Source organism: Cryptomeria japonica, chromosome 9 (genome assembly GCF_030272615.1).
Source record: "Cryptomeria japonica chromosome 9, Sugi_1.0, whole genome shotgun sequence".
Taxonomy (NCBI): Eukaryota; Viridiplantae; Streptophyta; class Pinopsida; order Cupressales; family Cupressaceae; genus Cryptomeria; species Cryptomeria japonica.
Window position 1 is genome coordinate 506,225,884 of NC_081413.1, and position 21,424 is coordinate 506,247,307.

At 33.2% G+C, this 21,424-nt stretch overlaps 1 protein-coding gene across 2 annotated transcripts; it reads right to left on the minus strand.

The window, feature by feature from the left end:
- Positions 1-7,178: 7,178 nt before the first annotated feature.
- LOC131048293 (F-box/kelch-repeat protein At3g61590) lies at positions 7,179-10,356 on the minus strand. 2 transcript variants are annotated; one of them, XM_057982191.2, is made up of 3 exons: positions 10,188-10,356; positions 9,867-9,949; positions 7,179-9,245 (listed from the first exon to the last, which is right to left on the minus strand). In XM_057982191.2, the coding sequence occupies exon 3, from the start codon at positions 9,214-9,216 to the stop codon at positions 7,954-7,956; it is 1,263 nt and encodes a 420-aa protein (XP_057838174.1). In that variant the 5' UTR covers positions 9,217-9,245; positions 9,867-9,949; positions 10,188-10,356; the 3' UTR covers positions 7,179-7,953. The 2 variants fall into 2 exon arrangements, with proteins under 2 accessions (XP_057838174.1, XP_057838175.1); XM_057982192.2 differs by having other exon boundaries at positions 7,179-9,235; positions 10,188-10,342.
- Between the last annotated feature and the right edge of the window lie 11,068 nt (positions 10,357-21,424).

Below are 21,424 nucleotides of genomic sequence, written 5' to 3' on the forward strand. Positions count from 1 at the left end.
GTGAGAATCACATTCTCACATGTGTGAGGATCACATAAGTATGTGGGACTTGATGAGTGAGGGCTTTCACACATGTGAGTCACATGTCTAAAATAGATGGTTTAGATATTATAGGAGAAAATTAATGGCTAAGATTTTATGGAAGGGTCTTACAAACAGATGGGATAGATGTGAGACATGATTAATTAGATTAATTGAACTAATCACACTTGTGCAAATGATTAATTAGACTAATTAATTGAGTTTAGTAAATAAAAGAATCAAAGACGTCAATTTGAATCTACACATCCTCCTTATCCTCACAATACACTACCAAAATTTGCACGTCCTCCTTATCCTCTAGAGAAACTTCCATACCAAAGCTTCCAAAAGCACCCTTAGGGGATGGAACATGAGGAGAAGAAGCAACAACTGCATGAGCACCAATTTGAGCACTCTTGAGAGAAGAAACGGCATCCCCGGAAGCACTCCCAACATAGCCCTCCAACTCAACCTTTGAAACCCTAGAAATGGCATTAGGAAAGGAGAAAACAACACCACCTTCAACAAACTCAAATTGAAATCTCATCTCTTCCAAAGCAGAATAAATAGCTTCATTACATCCACAAAAATATTCGTCGTCTTGGAGTCCAATGCCCCTCTAGAAGGGAAGAGGAAACCTTTACTCAAGCCCAAAAATTGTTCACCATCAAAGATCTCCACCTTAGACTCCTTACCAAGTTTATTCACCTTCATCCTAACTCCCAAAAGGATATCAAGGAGAAGCTCATCCTCTTCTTCATCCATAGAGACAACATCTCCTTCCTTATCAAAAGGTGAGAAGCCAAAGCCAGATGGAGAAGAAGGGAAATCTTCTTCCTCCCCCTACCAAAAAATTGCCTCACCATAATGCTCGCTAGAATCATTCACAACATTAGACAAAACGATAGAGGAAAATGCCACTGCAAGGGAATGAAACACATCCCCAACCCCTTGGTCTACAACCTCGTGTTCAACATCTTCATCGGCATTGTCTTCTGCTTTGTCTATTGTCGATCCCATCCCAATGCAGTTAGGGTTTGAGAACCCCCATTCACCACCTTCACTACTTTCGCCCTTATCTCCATAGTTATGATTAATAAGTAAAATATGTTAATAATAATAATAAGCCTTTGATCTACTTGTGAAGTTGAATGATTCTTAATAATGTTTATGTTACACAAGAAACATCTCAAATACAAATTATACAATCAAAAGCACTCCATCAACTAGATCACATCACATCGATACCTCAACCACATTAAAAGAATCAAACTTTTTCTAACTTCTTCAACCCAATTTAACATTGAATTTCTTACCACTAACTATACTCTCTTATATTTATCTAAAAATTGATTATTTTGATAATCATTCATTTATCCTATATTAACATAAAAGTATTCATTTATTACTCTTCAAGAATACATTACATATTTTCTTAGACACTTTCATCATACCTTGCATGATCATACGATGGCTCGTCTACTTTATGTAGGTCACTAATGATCTAATATACTCTCTTTTTCTCCCTTCTTATGATTTATTCTAATATAGTCTCTTTTTCACCCTATTTTAATAATAAAAAAAAGGTAATTGCCATATTCTGTCTTGGCCTTTCTGAATTTTTTTGGGTTTGCAGCAATCTATAGTAATTGATGATCATTATATCTTGATAGAAAAATGAAGAAAAATGCAATAAGTAATGTTAAATGTGAAATCAATGAGATCATTGTTGCAGAAAAGGCTACAAGTAAAGGTATGCTACAATTATTATCATAATAAGGTTCAGAATAAAATTAACGTGTCTTTATCCAATAAAGACATTGCTATACCTTTATTCCCATGACGCCTTGAATTCAACAAATATGTTGTCTTTTTCTTAACATTTTGTTTGGAAACCATAGGAATTTTGTACCCAGTGAGAGATTTTTTTATAAAATGATATCACCGGAGTAGACTTCTTTCCAGTTCAAAATCTGTCATAGATGGATACACGTCAGTATGTCACTTTTTTAATAGAAAGATACGTGTCAGTCACTCGCAATCTCCAACAGGTTGATTGATGATTGTGGACAGTACTTAACATGTGGATACACGTAGGTTGCTTGCAGTCACAGCTTAACATTGATGGAAACAAGGCATGCAAAGATTTTCAGATTCTGATCAATAAAAATAATACAATTATTTATTATTTTTCGTTGTCAATAAGGTGTAAAATTATTATTGACTATAGGATTGATGAGGATGTAAAATTATTTATGATCGATGATGTTTAAGTAGGTATCTCTATCGCAATCTTAACAACTAGATGTATAAGTCACAGGTTAAGGTTCTCACCTCTAGATATTGATAAGACAAGTTTACTTTACTCGATTGGGCATTGCAAGTCAATCCCAACCTCTAATAGGTAGGTATACCCATGCTCAAGGGTCTCACCTCTACTAACAAACATTTCCCAACCTCTAATAGGTAGGTATACCCATGCTCAAGGTCTCACCTCTACTAACAAACATTTCCCAACCTCTAATAGGTAGGTATAGCCATGCTCAAGGGTCTCACTTCTACTAACAAACATTTTGGTTAAGTGTTAGTAGTTCAAGAGGGGACTTGCAATAACCAAAAGGGTAGGGTAAAATTGTTTGTCAGGGGCACTTTGACTTGCTTAGGAGGTCGTAAGCTTTGTGATTTCAAATGAGGCAATCTAAGTAAATCAAAGGTTGGAGCAAGTTGTTTAAGCTTGCCCCTAACAAACAACTTTACCCTACCCTATTGGACATTGCGAGTCTCCATCTTGAAGCACTAACACTTAAACCAAAATGTTTGTTAGTAGAGGTGAGACCCTTGAACATGGGTATACCTGTCTATTAGAAATATTGGGATTAGCTTGCAATAATTCCCAATTAGAGTAAAGTAAACTTGTCTTATCACTATCCCTAAGCAAGTCAAAGCTTGGAGTGTGCTTTTGTGATTACGGATGAGCTTGCCTCCTAAGCAAAACAAAACTTGAAGTGTCCTTTCGGGATTTTAAATGTGCCACCTAGGTATTGAAGTGTCCTTTTGGGATTTCAAATGTGCCACCCAGGCAAATCAAAGCTTGAAATGTGTTGTTTAAGCTTGACTTGACAAACAAGTTTTCTCTACCCTACTCGACATTGCAAGTCCCCATATTGAAGCACTAACCTTACAATACAACTCTTCCAATTCACAAACTTCTTACTAAATATATACAATCAAACTACCTATTATAGATATCTTATAATATATATATTATCTTAAAAATAGCATTCATGCTATTTTAGTTATTTAATATTAGATTTTCAACTCCTGAAGTAAATAAAACTACAAACAAAACAAAAGAATTACAAAAATAATGAATAAGCTTTTTTTAGCAAAATAAAAAATTAAAAGTTACATACAAAATAAAATATTTATATTACCAAAAGTAACTTCTGAAATAAAAATAAAGTAAACGTTGTAGGTAAAATAAATCATTACTTAAATAAAAATTGCAATTTATATATCCATGAATCAATGGAGTAAAAATATAAAAAATAGTCTATAATTGAAAATCTAATATTAAATAACTAAAATAGCATGAATGCTATCTTATTATATATATATATATATACTCCATTGATTCATGGATATATAAATTGCAATTTTTATTTAAGTAATGATTTATTTTACCTACAACGTTTACTTTATTTTTATTTCAGAAGTTACTTTTGGTAATATAAATATTTTATTTTGTATGTAACTTTTAATTTTTTATTTTGCTAAAAAAACCTTATTCATTATTTTTGTAATTCTTTTGTTTTGTTTGTAGTTTTATTTACTTCAGGAGTTATTTTATTTTATCTTTATGTTCCCTTTTAACAGTTTCGCATTAATGTCTTTCTTTAGCCTTTTGTTTGGTACTCATGACTTCAAAAAGCTTCTCACTCCTGTCACTTTAAGTCATGGTACTGGACGTAATTACAGTAAGTTAAGCCACTGGATGGCGTAATTACTGTAAGTTATTCCAGTGGACGTAATTACTGTTAGTTATGCCATTGGAAGTAATTACTATAAGTTATGCCACTGGACGTAACTACTATAAGTTATGCCACTGGACATCATCAATGACATGTAGACAAATTGCTATGAGGTTAATACCTTTAGTATCTTGGATTTCAACTTTACTATTTTTGTGGTGTTTTCTTGTTCCATCATTCTGTAGTTATTTCTGATTCAATATTCATCGTTCGCTGACAAATTTGTCTGGTGGCTGGGGTTTCCTATCATAAAGACATCACAGGCAAAGCCAGTGGAATTGGTCCACTGCAATTATATGCATTCCAAATATACTTTGAGAGCAGTCCAAAGTGCAAATCTACAGATATATGTGCAGTATACTTGCCCCCTTGGCAGTTCTAAGGACAGGCAAAGCCTGTGGACTTGGTTCACTGTAATTATATGCATCCCAAATATACTTTGGGAGCAGTCCAAGTGCAAATCTACAGTTATATGTGCAGTATACTTGCCCCCTTGACAGGTCTAAGGGGGGAAATCTATTCATGTTTATCAAAAGAAGTGTCCATTTTAAAGGGGGTCTAAAGGGGGTCTGAGGCCTAAAATTCATGATAAATATCTAAACAGTGCATTAAGAGGAATTGGTACAAAAGAACCTTTCCTATCACAGCATACGAATCCTGAAAGCCACCGAAAGTCTTCCAGATTGTGCAAAAGAACCTTTCCTATCAAAGCAAATCCTGTAGACTTTGGTCCTCCACAATTATACGCAAATGCAAATCCAAATAGGGAGCAATCCAAGTGCAAATCTGCAGTTACTTGCAGTATATGTGCCCCCATGGCAGGTTTAAGGGAGAAGAACTGTTCCAATTTATCAAATAGAAATGCCAATCTTAAAGGGCGTCTGAGGCCTAAAAGTCAATTTCAAAACAAGGCATTAAGAGGAAGTAGTGCAACGGAACCTTTCCTATGACGACATAAGAGTCCTGAGAACCACTAAAAGACTTCCACATTCTATGGCTTTGATTCAACAAATAGGCCAAAGATGCCTCAAAAATCTGACGCTCTTATACTCTGTCAAAGCCATAAGAATATTGTTAACACGGGTATATAATATCTCATGAATTTCCAATGCAGCCAAGTTCTCCTTGTGCTTACAGGAAATTTGAGTGGCACAATGCTACCTCTTCGAGATATATGTTTCCAGCTTGAGGTTTAGGCATAGTCAGATACAAAAGTGAGAGCAATAGCAATATCGACTGTTGCTGTTTCTGGATTTGATTGTGTGAGTTTTTCACAATCACCGTTTCAGATCACACTCCATTATCCATCATTAGAATGGAAGAGCGCACAACGAAAAGAAAAATTGTTAGTTACATACCCAGTAAGACTAAAAAGAGGGGGAAGAGGGAAAGGGAAGAGAGATTGCATATAGAACTCAAGGTTAGAGTGGGACACAAAAACAAGAAAAATTGAAATGTACAAGAAAGTATAATTAAAAAAGGAATATTTAGGAAAAGAAAAAATATCGTTTTGAATAGGAAAAAGAAACAATCTTCCATCTAGATACCCACACTTTGATAGGCCGTGATGACCAATTGGCCTACAGGACATCAGTCATCGTCATATTATGAATAAGGATGCAGCTAGTTACCATTGCATCAGTCGTTATAATCGAATAGAAATTCCCATTTTAAAGGTCTGGTGCTTGACACCGAAAAAATTCATTTAGATTTCCTAACAGATCATTAAAAGTGAGTGGTGCAATAGAACCTTTCCTTATCAAAGGATAGAGTCCTGGAAACCATTATAAGATTTCTAGATTATATGGCTTGTATACAACAATGGGCCAAAGATGCCGAACCCTCACACTCTTATACTCCTATCACATCATGTTTTATGAATATCCAATGCAACCAATTCTTTTTTATGCTTCCAGGAAATTTGGACTAGTCACAATGATTCCTTCTTGTGGTTTAGGCATAGACACATCCAGAAGTGAGATAAGGGGCCAAGAAAAGGGAATAGCATGTTGAATAGGAGTAAAAACAATCTTTTATCTGGATACACTCTGATAAGCGCTTCGGATGGATTAGCCTAACAGACATCAGTCATTATCATCATATTATGAGTAAGGGCGCAGCTATGTTACATTTGTAACATGGCACAAGAGTGTGATACATGTGCAGCTATGCTACATTTTGATATATTCATCAGGAAATTTAGGCACCAGAATTAGAAAACGGTGGGTAATGGGCAGCCCATGGGAAATCATTTGAAAATAGGGTATAGCTAATCTTATTTTAAAATATAGTCACCAAGAGATGTGGAAAAATGTACAGGGACAGAGTCCCATCCTCGACAATGATTTTAAATGGCTGAGGAAAGATCAGCTAATGTTCAACCAATATTCAATTCTCGTAGATAACATAATCAATCCAAATATGCGTATCATGAAGCATACCACATATTATGATCGATCATGGTACCCTCCACATAGTTGAAACACCAAGTTGATCTGCAGGTTAAGCAAAATTCTCATTGAGATTTTACCTTGATTGATTATTTTAACGTTAGTGTGGAAATATCAGTAAACTTTTCGTTGCTCCCAGTTCGGATGGATTGAAATCTTACGGTTGACTTGCCATTTTAGTGTGTATGCTTTTTATAGTTTTGAGCTAAGTCATCTTTCAATCTATACACAATAAAAATGGCCTCCAATAAAACTCGATTATGTCATCTACACTCCATATGCATTCAACCCATTATCATTAAATTAATTTGTCGATCCATCTGACCCTCCCATGCAAAAAAAGGGTAAATATCCTGTTACCACTCACATCAATCAATGCACATCTGTATGAAATGGAAATCACTGGCTAAGAATCACTCAAATTTGTTACATTTAGATTAACATGTATATTCACAAACCAAAATAAAGTGACATCACCAAATTCCACTTCTTCAAACAGTAGGCCTCGTTATCTTGCTAAGAAAAATTGCTGAGTTATAATCTAGTAACCTTGTATACAACAACAAAAAACATGATTGATAGAATATTCAAGTATTTCTTGTGAGATTTTATAGGCCTGGTAACATTCAGAAAGGAATCACCGCGATCAAAATGAATCCATTGTGGAACAACTGTATTTGCAAAATGATTCATTTCATATCATTAATTTCTTAATTAATATGGAAACATGATATTGCCATTAAACCATATCAAATTGGCAGCTTCCATGAAACTTGTATCATATTTATATATCTTCAATGCCAATTGCCCCATGTACATCCTCATCTCAAATGCTTCCTCCCAAAATGTGCTTTATAAACATGAGCAACAATACAGCATCTGTTATATTTGAATCTGCATCTATTGCAGAGTGGATATAATAATCTCATGACTCTCATGATCCACAGTTAATATAAGTTCAAAACATTTCTACCATTTGTCCACCAAACTAGAGCTACAAAAACCACACAAACAACACTGATCACTACAGCTAGAAGTCGTTCCATTCCCCTCATCAAAATGCCCACTCCTTAGATTTGGCAACTCGCTTTAAAAAAATTCCTACCTGTTGCTGTGAAACGCAGCAGCCCATGGATATGTCCTGAAAAGAATTATCAACCTTGCACAGTGGTAGATGGTGCAACATAAACTGCAAGTTTTGTAAATAAATAATATCACTTCTTAGACCATGCCGCACAAATTACATGTAGAGAGATTTCCATGAAATTGTCTTTTCTATACTTCTGAATGGGATCCAAAATATCAGGTAGGATAGAGAGTTGAGGGTAATAAATTCCTGGTGCATGCACTCCAAAATCCCAAGAAATGGAGGAAAACAACACATTATGCATCAGATAAATACAAACTATCTAACCAAAAATTAAAAACCAGTGTAAATGTGGCCTGCTGGATCAACTGGAGACTGCAACTTCGAACCTTGGTTCAAAGCAAAATCCAGTGAAGAGTTGAAGGGGGAACCTCTTGGTAACAGGACATTTTTGAGACCATCGCCAAGATTTCTGATTCATATCAAAAACAAGCAGTGCGGGTGCTCCATAGCTCTGAATGTATATGAGATCACCAGTACCACTACTGGAGAAAACATCATCAAATTCTCCAAACCCTTGGAAGAATCTGTGAGGCATACGTGAAATCTCTCGCCATTCAACCTTATCAAGCTCCCAAATGCCAATTCCTTTGATTATATCAGGCCTATCAACCCTACCAATACCACCCACCATCACTAACCGCTCCTTGAGATTCATCAGGCGGCCACATGTAAGAGAGCAAGGCATGGAGATTGGCAAAACTTGTAACAAGGCATTGGAAGTGTCATAAATTATCAGTCCATGTCTGTTTTCTGAGTTGCCCGACATGGCAGTGGAATAAATTAGGCAATACAAAATTCCATTACAAATCACAGCTTCATCACCACCTCTCCATCCATTCAACACTTGACTAACAGAACTATTCCATACCCCATCCAATGAATCATAAACATCAATTGAGAGATTCCACTGCAAGTAGTCATGAGGAACTTGCTTGGATCTTGCCACGACAATAATATATGTATTAGTATGCTTGTTCACAGTAATGGCCAGAGCACTATAGTCTGAAACTCTTGGTTCTGGAGGCTCAGGCAGCCTCAGCCGGTTCCTGGTGATAGGATTGCAGACATAGACATGGTTCCTGTTGGCATTGTCCATGAAACAAACCAACCCAAATGATGATGCCACAAACCAACTTGATGTACCTATGCATGGGAGACTAAAATTATACCATTTCTTCAATACAGGATCAAATGCAAACCCAGAGGGATCTTCTGAATTTGTAAACATGAAGTACCAAGGTTTCTGTGCAGGCATTTTGGAGCACTGCCACAGGAACTTCTCCGAAAGTGTGATAGATCTCCATCTCTTACAAACTGTTCCTGCTCGGAAAACACTTGCAATGGGCAAAAATGAAAGAATTCTTTCCAATAGATCATCCGGAAGAACAGAATCAATACACAACAGAGTCTCCTCGTTGCTGCAATCCTCGTTGTCTGAATGGGTTTCAAAATCCAAAGAATGGTATATAGGCTCCGGTCTTAAATCTCGGTGTCTTACTTGCACTTCTTTACCGATTTCTTTCAATCGTGTGGTGAAACTCGCCCATGATGTAGTCCCTTCCATTGCTATTGACCCGTTGAACCTTCAAAAAACTAAAAACAGACTCAAAACACAAAAAACAGATCCCCAGAAACCCTTAAAATCTCTAAAAACATATAACAAACCTAATCTTCCATATATTTACTGTGGTGTATAGATTTCTAGCATCTGTCCCTTGTTTGAGCAAACAACCCATCCTTTAAAAAAACAGAAACTGACATGAAATAAACAAAAACATTGTTTGCTGCTTCAACCCTCCTAAACCTAAAGAAAAAAATAAAAAACATAAGACCAAACCCTACAACCCCTTTAACTCAGTTATACAAACCATACCAAAAAATGCCAATTTTGGCATGAAATGAACAAGAAACATCTCGAACAATGAAAACCGACATTACCATCTCGAACATAAAATCAGCAAAAACCACCACTTAATGCACGGACGAATACACAAAACCCACACCATAATATCTCAAATTTGCGTTAAATGAAGGCCTAAATTTGCTTGTAATGAACAAAAACCCAAGTCAGAAAACGTTACAAATGAACCAAATGCACATCAGAGAAATCATAAAGTATCATACTGATATTATTTAAATGGCTTCAATATCAAAAAACCAAAATTAAAGCACATCAAAACTACTAAAATTCCAACCAAAAAACCATGAACTTACGTCAATTAAAATGTCTGAAACTCGATTCCTTCTTCTTCTAAGCCTGAATTGCCACTCCTTTTATCAGCCCTACATCACCATTTCTGCAGACAAAAATTTAGAACACATAAAACCCGCATTACAAAAGACAGCAGAGACCAAATAAACATCTAAATATCAAAAACAAATAAAACTAACAAACACACTGACAAAATCCTCCAAATCCTCGACAGAAAAAACTTTTTAAGTAAAACAAAAAATTGCAGAGAGATCTAAACAACCCAAAATAAAAAACCCCATGCGCCCAAAATTGCAGTTGCTTGACAGATAAGCATTGCCCACCTCAAGAGGATTCACATCGATTGAGAATTCACGAGTGGCGGATTCGGGCATTAAAAAAATTCCCTTGCGAGGATTCGTACCCTGAACCTGATAGAACAATATATCAGATTTTTATTGAAGGGAGCAAAATACAGAGAAGAAAAATGGTTTTGTAGACATTGGGTTTGACACAGCGGTTTAACAAGGGTGGTTTTTTTTTTTTAATTTCTATTTTTCACTTTTTCAATTTTTTTCATTTTTCATTTTTCATTTTTCATTTGATTTTTTACTAGTGTGATGTTGACATAAAATGTTAGGTATGGTGGTTCTCATTGGCAAGTGTGTTTTTGTTACTTTTTAATGAAGTGTTTTGATTGTATGAAAAGCTTTCTTGATGATGGTATTGGGTGGCCAAATGTCATAATATTTTATCAAATTTCATAATATTTTATAAGTGTTGTTTTTTGGTCTTTCTAATCATATGATGGAAAGGAGATCATCTAGATTGCTTGGGTAGGATATGGTGTACCTTTGATATGGGACTATACAATGAAAACAAATTACAAGTTATTTAAGGTTAATAAATTAAGAGTTGAGTGTGAGTTTATTAATTGAAATAATTGAGATTTAAATGTTATTATGTTGAAATAAATTAAGAGTTGAGTGTGTTTTTGTTACACTATTATGTTTGATTTTGGTTTTGATGGTACAATTTTGTTGTTTTTGCTTTATTTTTTCATTATATGTGAAATTTTACTTGATATACTTACGAAAGATGTTTCTTTGGTATATATCTATATAAAGAAAAATCAAGGGGTTAGATCTTGATGTCGACGTAGTAACTGATAGCTAGACCTATAAGGGTTATATGTGAATGCATTGGGGGGCCTACCTTTTATATGGAGAACTTTATATCGTCCACAAGATTGTTTTATCTACCTAATAGACTAAGCATGAGCCTTAGGTTGAAGAACCAAGGTCGAAGAGGTATCCATTTGTCAAATTTGTTTATGGCACAATCTTAATCTTATCAAATATGGTGGCGAGGGATCACACTCAACAAGACTTGATCCCTAGTAGGCTCATTTGAAATCGTTCAACTTCACCAATAGACAGAAGGCTCATTGATGAGTTGAGCATCTTTAGATTAGATGTTTTATTGATATTTGATTTCTATGTGATCACATGATGCTAAAAATGATTAGGATGATGTTTTTAAACACAAAAACCTAGATACATAATTTGAGGACTTTTAGACTAAGGTCACTTAAGAACATAAACATTTGTGCAAATTAGTTAATTTTAGAATATACCTTTAAGAATGTAAGCTTGTGCTTAAAAGTGGTGTAACATGAAAGAAGAAAAGTACAAGGTAGTCACTTTCCTCCTTTTATAAGTACTTTGAAATGTATATGTTTATTTTGTGAGTTGGGTGTGGTACATTCACATGTTTACATAGATTTGTTGCTTCAAGGCTTTGTAAGACCTTTAATCCATCTAAAGAGGGATACGCATTTTACAATTGGTTGGATAAATCATTTATAGACATCTTAGTAGGTTTTGAATTTTAAATCTTTTACTTAGGAGTGTTTATTTTTGTTTGAGTGCTCCATAGATCTTGATGTAATTTATGGCATTTAGATTTATTTGCACACTCCATAGCTTTGAAATTAATTCATAGCTCTATCCCAACATCCTAACAAGCTCAAAAATAGTAAAAATAATAAAATGTTCCAATATTCTTCTCCTTACTAGACCCGCTAAAAAATTGTCATAGCCTCCTCTTACTCTTGACCATGTTTAGCTATTCAAAGATGATTTTCTTAGAGCCATTTACAAATGTCATAAAAACTTCTCATAGAATATTTCATAATGAAAATTCTCTTCCCAAATTAACTTCTTATAACTCCTCATCAATTCCCCTTATTTGCCAAAATTACCAATTGTAACTCCTCATTTATGAGTTGCCATAAAATTTGACATAACCTTGCGAAAAAAATTGTCATAAAAGAAGATGCTAAATTATTTGAAAGTTTCATTATCCTCTCAATTGTTATGCCCCTCTTGGGAAAAGACACAAAAATAATAATATTTTATTAACTACTTCATTTCTTTTATTGAAAATGAGAAAATAATTTAATCAAGTCCAAAAAACCAATTCTAATTAACCTTTTTTTTCTTGCAATTTCTCTTTATCCTACAAGAAATGTTACATTGGGTATTTTCTCGATAAAATTTAATAAATAAAAAATAAAAGTTGAAAATGTTTTTGATAACAAAGCAACCAAAACAAAGGGGTTGACCCAGAATACACAGTAAGCCTCAAAGAGAGCATAACCAGCACAAACACAGTTGTCAAACGGCAGTCAGCCAATCCCTATCTTAATCATCAAAAACAAAATCCACCTACAGCTATAGAATAACCCAAGATTGAAAACAATCTCGTCCATACAGCAACTTAAACAGCAAAATAACAAAAAGATACATAAAACTTGAAAATGTTGATGCAAGCAAGTAATGCAATAATGAATGCTCTTCTTTTATCAACCTTAAAAGAATAATCCAAGAAAGTATCGATAATGAATGTTTTGATATTTATCAACCATGAAGAACGTTGCAAGTATGTAAGAGAGTTATAAATTACCTTGGATAAGGAAAGTGTGTATTAGAGTTATAATTTATAGTTTCTTTAGAGTAAATTAAGAGTAGTCATTAAATAGAACTCCGAAAATAGTGAACAAAATGTTCCATGTTTGAAATCGACATAATGATTAGAAAGAAAAAATAATTAGTCAAAATTTTCAATTTCAAATGTAAAAAAATTAAATGTATATGTACACATTATAAGTGTAAACTTACGCAAGAACAAATAAACCTAATCTTTAAAACTAATTACAAATGAAATCAAATAATACTAAATTATATACCCATTTAATAAAAATAATCTCTTGGTCTACTAGTGAAGTTGAAAGGATCTTAATGAGCCTATCAAGGATCAAGTCTTACTGAGTGCAAGGCTCTGAAATTAAAAAGGGATGAAGTTGAGATTGTGCTTCAAGCAAATTTGGTAGAATGGATACCATTCAATCTTTGGCTCTTAGCCAAAGAAGTTCTCGTGCTCCCATACTAAGTAGCAAAAAAGAATTTGCAGACAAACCTCCATAAAAATAATAATACTAACTTAAATTTAAATCAGTATTTAAGAAAGAAAAACATTGATCCTAACTATAGTTGTTTGTGGGCTCGTCCCTCTTTGCATGATCACTCTCTTATGATTGATTTAAGTTCAATCATAAAGTTGTGAAAATCTATTTCATGTTTTAAAATTATAAATGTTTCAAAAAGAAGAGTGGTTTTGATGATAGTTAAAGAACAAAACAAGACCCACCAAGTGCAATTGGATTTGGAACTTTTAAAAGATTATTTAATCAATGTATTATGGAATCAAGGAATAAAGCATAGACATGGTATGAATATATTCTAGGTGAGGTATGTTCCAGTTGAGCACCAATAGTGGAGATATTACTCACTCATCACAATTGTCAAGGGAAAATATTAAATGGAATATTATGGGGGATGGTGACATTCTCCATTTCATTGCATGATATGATAAGTCATAGAAGTGGAACCAAGCTAGTGCTCATGATTTACTTTGCATTCATATCTTTTAATTCACCTTGTTATGATAAGTTGTTTTCAAGAGCTTGATATGTGAAAGCTTTGAGTGGCGACACCACTTGTAGTATTCATAAGTTAATGCTTATTATTATATGGGCCTAGGTGGCTTAGCTAACAAACAACATAAATGGCATACATAATTATTTATTGAGATCTTAATTCATTGAGATCTTTGTCTTTGTTGTGTTTTGTATAACGTTTGTGGAAATACATATATGAAAATCAAAAGAATAGCACTTATTATTGGAAAAAAATAAAATAAAAATACAAGTGCTTTAAGATGAAATTCCATTTCAATGGCTTAGATCACATGAGGCCATGTAACTTATGGAGTGCTTGAAAGTGTGGAGGATTCTCTGTGGGTAAGTAAAACAAAAGAGAAGTGGTGTATTAATATAGATATGAGGTCAAAACAGGAGGCCATTAGGTTGAGTTAGGCTTACTTTAGAATAATGAAAATAATGGACATCAGTAGTGACAAAGAAATCAAACAAAGACATTGAGTGCGGTTGTGGTGCAAGAAAGAGAGATTGGCACAATAGAAATTAATTAAAATAATTATTAATATTTGATGGGAAAGAAAGGTCAAAATGAGTTGATGATTCTTAATGCATTCAGGGGTGGCATGGGTGTAAAGTATAGTTAGAAAAGTAGAGCATAATCAATGATTTTGGACAAATTTTAATTTGGAAGAAGAAAGGCTTATTGTGTGTCAATGCACAAAAATATTTGCTTTAAATATGTGGTGTTCATATTTCAATATGAGTAATCAATTCTTTGCTATTCAAGAATGAAGCATGATTTATGACAAGAATAATAGTAAAGGTCATGATGGGTAACTTTTGAGTTTGATTGGTAAGTTTGTGTTAAGGATTTAGGTTCTTTTTATGTAGGTCTAAGGTTCAAATTTCGTCAAGTTTATCCGTTGTCAATAGCTTTTGCATTGTTGTTGTCATCTGAGAGATTTAAAGAGTATTTGACGTGTCTTGAGCAATGATACGAGGGTAAAAATCAAGTGAAGCTACAAGTTGCTAGGCTGCCCCTATCGATTCCTTCTCATTAGAAAATAAAATTTTTAAAAAATATATTGAAGATCATGATGATGCTATCCACCATATATAAGAAACACTTAACATAAAACGTGATAAAGGTTGAGAATTTGTGATGAAGAGGTTTAAGTGACACAATAAAAAAAAATCTTCTCTTCTTAGTCAGTTTATTGAGTACATTTTTTTAAAAGAGAAAGGTCCATAGTCATAAATACCTTCTTAATGGGATATTGTTTTGTACTGGATATTTATACGCTCTTATTTGATAAAATCGGGATAGGACTTGAACCCTTACATAATAGTCAAATGGCAGACAAGAGATATCTAACAAGGAGTGAGATGACCACAACCCTTGCATTTTTTAAAAGAGAAAGGTTGAAAGTCATACATACCTTCTTAATGGAGTATTATTTTGTATTGGATATTTGTATATTATTTGGTGATGATTTATATTGTTTCTTAGGTATTCATTTTGTGTAGTTAGATTACACACAAATATATATATTATTGTTTTAATATTGATCTTATATGGTTCTTTCAACTTCATTATATTCATTTTAAATAATATGCTTGTTGAGTTGATTTTATGCGTTTGCTTATTAGTTTGATAAATAATTTAAATAAAATATAATTATTGGTGGATCATATATGTTGATTGGTTGTTTTATAGTTAAATTATTTATATATATTGGATAGATGGACGTAATGTTTGACTTAAATTGTGCAAGCACAAATAAAATCCCAATGGTGTTTAATGAAATAAAATTACCTAATTTGCTTGACTTTAGTAACATGTCATAACCATCTAAAGTAAATGGCATGTCTCCTCTCAAATGTGTGAAATTGTTATCCAAATCGATCATAATTATGGATTCCCCTTGTGTTAGCTCACTAACATGTTTGTATTCTCTTGTTTTGTTAATTATTTTGTTATGTACATTTTGGTTGGTATGAGCGAAATTGATTGCATAGCTTAAATATATGTTAGCATGCACTTGAAATTATAAAAGAACATATGATTTTAGTATATAAGAATTTGAAGTGTTTGACAAATATTATTTTCAAATTACTTGTGCAAAAAGGACTTGGGCTTTAGATGTCTATGTTTGAGGAATGTTTCTAACTTATCTAAAAGATGAAAATCGACTTTAATAGCTTGATAAAGGGGTCATATTAGATGTTAGCTCAAAGTATATCACTAGGGTAGATATTAATCCAAAGTGTATTAATAGGAATCTTTGCAAAATCTTTGTGCATAAATAACAATATTATATTGAGTTATTCCTTTAAATTTATTTAACTTTAATGGATTATTAGCTTGGAAACTAATGTCAAAGGGAAGGAATAAACCAATTATGGTTTAGAGCCATTGGGTAGTTTTAAAAATTCAAACATTTATAGTTTAGAAAATTTGGAAAATGTGATTTTCTACTTAATCCCTACAAAAATTCTTTAAAATTTCTATGTGCTTGCATATTTGAATTTGGACCAAACGGTATATTCAAATTTTTATAGGTTTTTTATTATTTTGAAGAAAATTTTAGGTTTATTAATTGCATAGCTTTGATATTTGGGAAAAAAAATCTTACTTTATTATCTTTTAAATTGGAAATATTTGAATTGGAATTATTTTATGGAAGTGTGACTAAATTATCATAGAAGTAAAATGTTGTTTCCTTGGGATGCGATCATGTGTAAATTATATTACTTCCTTGTAAGGGCTAACTACATAGGTTAGTTGACTTAGAATGTGGTAGGAATGGTTAGGAGCTTAGGGCTAGGAGTGGATGAAATTTAGATATGCAATACATATTTCCGCAAATAGATATATCATATAACAATATGAAATATAAGATTTGGGTATACAACAAATGATGCCTAGAATAGGTCCATTGTATTATAATAAGGCATACAAGATTTAGGTTATGAAATACATAATGTCCAAAGCATGTGTATTACATAACAATAAGAAACAAATTATTCAAAGTACAATATATAATATCTAGAATAGGTGTATTGTATGAAAATAATGAATATAATATTAATTAAGTTTTTCATTGAAAAGACATAGGATATTGGAAAAACATGATCATTTGAGTGTTGACTATTGAGTCCAAGGGTCTAATTGGTTCTATCTTGGTCATGGATAGTAAGAGGTAACACCACTCCTATGTTCTAGACTAGACTCAACTTTCTTCTATAGTTAGACTCATGTAGTCCATCATGTTTTTGACAAATTTTTTATGTGGTGTATTATTCATTATGGTCATCTTGTGTGTGTGTGTGTGTGTGTGTGTGTGTGTGTGTGTGTGTGTGTGTGTGTGTGTGTGTGTGTGTGTGTGTGTGTGTGTGTGTGTGTGAGAGAGAGAGAGAGAGAGATACCATGTTGACCATCTCTGATAATAGAGGGGTGTGCCTCAATGTACCACATTTATGGGTGATTTTTCTTGCCATTGGGATTATATAGTAGACCATGGAAAAATATCTCAAGGTTCACGCGACTTGCCTTATCTTGTATTATTGTAATTTTGTTGTAATTTTGTAATTTGTCATTTATAGATACTAGAGATCTCCTATAAAGGCATAAAAAGCTTGCAATTATATATTTATAAATAATTTCAAATTAGAAACAAAAATGATTTGGATCAACATGGATTATTTAAAGATATTGAATAGTTCTAAACCTTTTGTAGAAAGTTTTCTAAAAGGGAAGTTATTTGTAAGGGTTTGACTAAATTTATATCATCTTAGTTTGTAGGTATATTTTGTACCTTTCTAGTTAGTCATCTTTTGTGTTAGAATCTATTCCTTTGTGTGACTAACATACTGGATCTCCTAATTGTTCTCCCTTGTCAATGATTAAATCAAAAGTTAGGATGTGAAATGTGAAAAAATAAGAGTCTTAGCTACGTAGAAATGTAAACTAAAAACTAGATTAATCACTATTCTCGCTATTTTCATTGAGGATTGATAATCAATAAGATCCAACTTTAGTCCCAAAGGAGATTTGGATGTTTTTTATATTAAAGTAGTAAAACAAGGGTGTTGACCCTATAACAAAACAACCCAAAGGTAATTTAGTTGAACAAAAAATTATTAATAGAACATTAGTAGCATGTAAACAATAATAACCAATCTTAAAATTAGAAACAATATGTAGAGTAAATAAACAACAGTAATAAAGTTTTTAGATGAAAAGACCAAAGACCCCAAAAAATAGCTTGCTTGGAGCTAAGCAAAGAGACCACCCCAATCTTCAGTAAGGATGTTGTATGTGATTATTCTCCCTTTTTTTTATTGTTGATGTGATTAGATGTAGGAATTAGGTAAAGTGTTAGTAAATTGAGAAGAATCAACATAAACAAAAATATATATAGAACTGTAATGCAAAATATGAAACCAAATTTGGAAACGGGATGCAAAAGAACCTATGTCTAAAATTTAGGCATGAAAGTGTTAGACTGTGGAGTAAGGTGCCCTAGACCAAAGGTGCATTGGTCAAATTTAATGAGAGGATTTGAGATCAATGTTCTCTATAGATCATTCTCCTAAAACTACAGTGGAAAAGTGTCGGTTGTTGGAGCAATGCTCCATAAACTAGGGGTTCCTTCCTACTCAAAATATAGAACCATGTATCTCAATCTGCACTCTATGAATCTGTAACTTTATGCCTTTGGATCTTTAACCTGGACACAAAAAATATGGTAAAATTTTTGGGATGTATAGGGATTTGCCTAAGTTAAACCCCAAGTAGGAATTAATCTCTATATGAATCAAAATCAAGATTACAATCATTCAAAAATTCAATAAGATTTTATTTTTTAAGTTCCTTAGAGTCTTTTCTCCAATGATGCCAAGTCTTTGGTCCCATGACATAGTATTATCTGTAGGTAAATTAATTTAAGAAGAAATAGCACCCTTAGGTACCTAAAATCCATGAGCATCTACTAAAGGTGAAACCATCATATCTTCCAATGAAGAATCCACGAGTTTTCTTTTCAAAGAAGTATTAATACACTCAATAGTGTATGCATCCATCTTATACAATATTCCAAGCTTGACACCTCTAGCAATCACCATAACACCTTTGACCATTTTGCATCGCGCATCATAAAAGACTACCAGCACTACCACATCTATTAGTTTGCTCATTCATAACAATTTTTGTGTTAATTCAACGATATGCAACACACCATTGATCCTTTTTATTCTACCATCAGGAAACCTACTTTTAAATTTATCAGGACTAACAATATCTAAATGAGAATCATCACCCAAGTACACCTTACCTCCATCAAATTCTTCATATTCAAAAAATCAATCTTTATTAGAGGTCATATTGAAAGATGCATTTAATTCAATTAACCATGCATCATTACTTGCATGATTCTCCAAAGCTACAATGAACACAACACCATCTTCCTTCTTCAAATTAGAATCATACTTCTTCTTTTCTTCTTTGCACTCCTTACAAATGAGTCCAAGCTTACCGCAATTCTGGCAAATAACTTTAGACTTTTCAATAGATTTGGATTTCCCCTTGGACATGGATTTATTACGCCTCTCATTCTTCTTTTCTTTTTCCCTAGGTCTTCCATCAAAACTTAGGGCCTCCTTGGTATTGATGGATCCCTTCCTCCTCATATCTTCAAAATGCAAAGAATCCACCACATCTTCAGTCTTCAAAATAATAGAAGTATTGTTGGTAGTCATAACAAGAGAATCCCACAAATCAAATAAATAACAAATCAAGATCTAAAATTTCTCCTCCTCTTCCATCTTGACACCAAAAGATGCCAATTAAGCCATTAATATATTGAATGCTTCTAGGTGGTTTGTAATTTGTCTATCCTCTTTCATTCTCAAGGAATACAATTTCTTTATCAAGAAAATATTGTTCACTAAAGATTTGGCTTGATACATCTCACCAAGTTTCTTTATAGCTTCTTCACATAGGAGTCTTCATGAAACTTGATTAAAACAGAGTCTTCCAAGCCCAATATGATTGTACCCTTCTATTTATGGTCTATAATATCATATTGAGTATCCACAACAGGCTCTGTAACTCTAAAGATATTCTCAGATCAATAATATCCCATGGACCTTGATCTATTAACAAATCCTCCATCTTCAAATTCCAAATCTCAAAATTGTTTCCAAACAATTTCTCCACCTCTATTCTCCCTGGTGAAATTTCCGTTTGAAAAATCTTACAACAAGATCACAAAGTATCTTCTACACAAGCTCCCACTCAAATCAAGATTAGTTCAAAAAATCCAACAACCTACAACTAAAAACAAAGGTGGTCGAGCTTTTCTACCACTTGAAAGGAAGTTAGGGTAGCAGAACAACTTCCTACAATAACCTTGAGAAGAGCGTGATGCAAAAAAATTCAAATCGTTACAACAAAAACAAAAACTTAATACAAATAATCACAAATATAATGCATACCATAACACAATGATTTACATGGATAAAACCTTTTGGGGAGAAAAACCCCACACTCCAAATGTTGCCCAATATACAATTCAGAAATCAACAACATAATATAATATACTTGTAGAGAAAACTTCTCATAGGAGTATCACCAACTATAGATTTGGAGCTAACTCAACAGTTATAAGACTATGACACACAATCTCCATCTCATGCACCTAATATATAGGACATACAATACATGAAAAAATCAAACAGTATCACAAAACTATGAGCTAAAACCCACAAAAAGAGGCACTCAATTTATCTCCAATCCAAGATCCCCTATGATGCGTCAAAACACATACCAACATGTGAAACTCCCTTTTACATCTCATTTATGTGTCTAACAAGTTCTTACGTTTCCCATTTTAGGAGACCCAACTTTCAAAGGCCATCACTTCTAATCCGGGAGTCCAATTGACACACATATGATAGAATTTGTTAGCAATACAAGGAGATTAACACACATATCAATTAAGTACAAAAGATTTAATAGGATTAGTGGATATATTATAATAAAATAATCATGAATAAATTCTTATGACAAAGAGTGTTGTTGAAGTTGCCTCATGAGGACAAAAATCCATTGCAATAGAGGATTTTTTTGTGCATGGAATGTAAGTTGGGGGTAAATACTACAAGGCGATAGTTGACAATGTTAACGAATCTTGTGGGAATTAATTTGATGGAAAGCTTTAGGATAAAGAGAATTATTGATTTTAAGTTATACAAGGTGTCCTAGTTACTAAAAGATATCACATTGTGGTAAAGGAGTAATGTGTGGTGAGCTTTAATGCTAACATATATAAGGATGAATGGTGTGTGACATCACGAACATGCACAAGTTGACCATATCATAATAGGGAATTCATGCATGATGGTCAGGTAGACACCTACAGTCTTGTTAAAGAAGTTAGTGATAAATATTTTGAAGAATCTTGAAAAATATTATAAGGTAAAATTCCATGTGATGATATCAAGGAAGATATTAAAACATTAAGGGAGTCTAAGGGAAGTGGAGGCTATAGTTGTTAAATATTTCATAAAGGATGC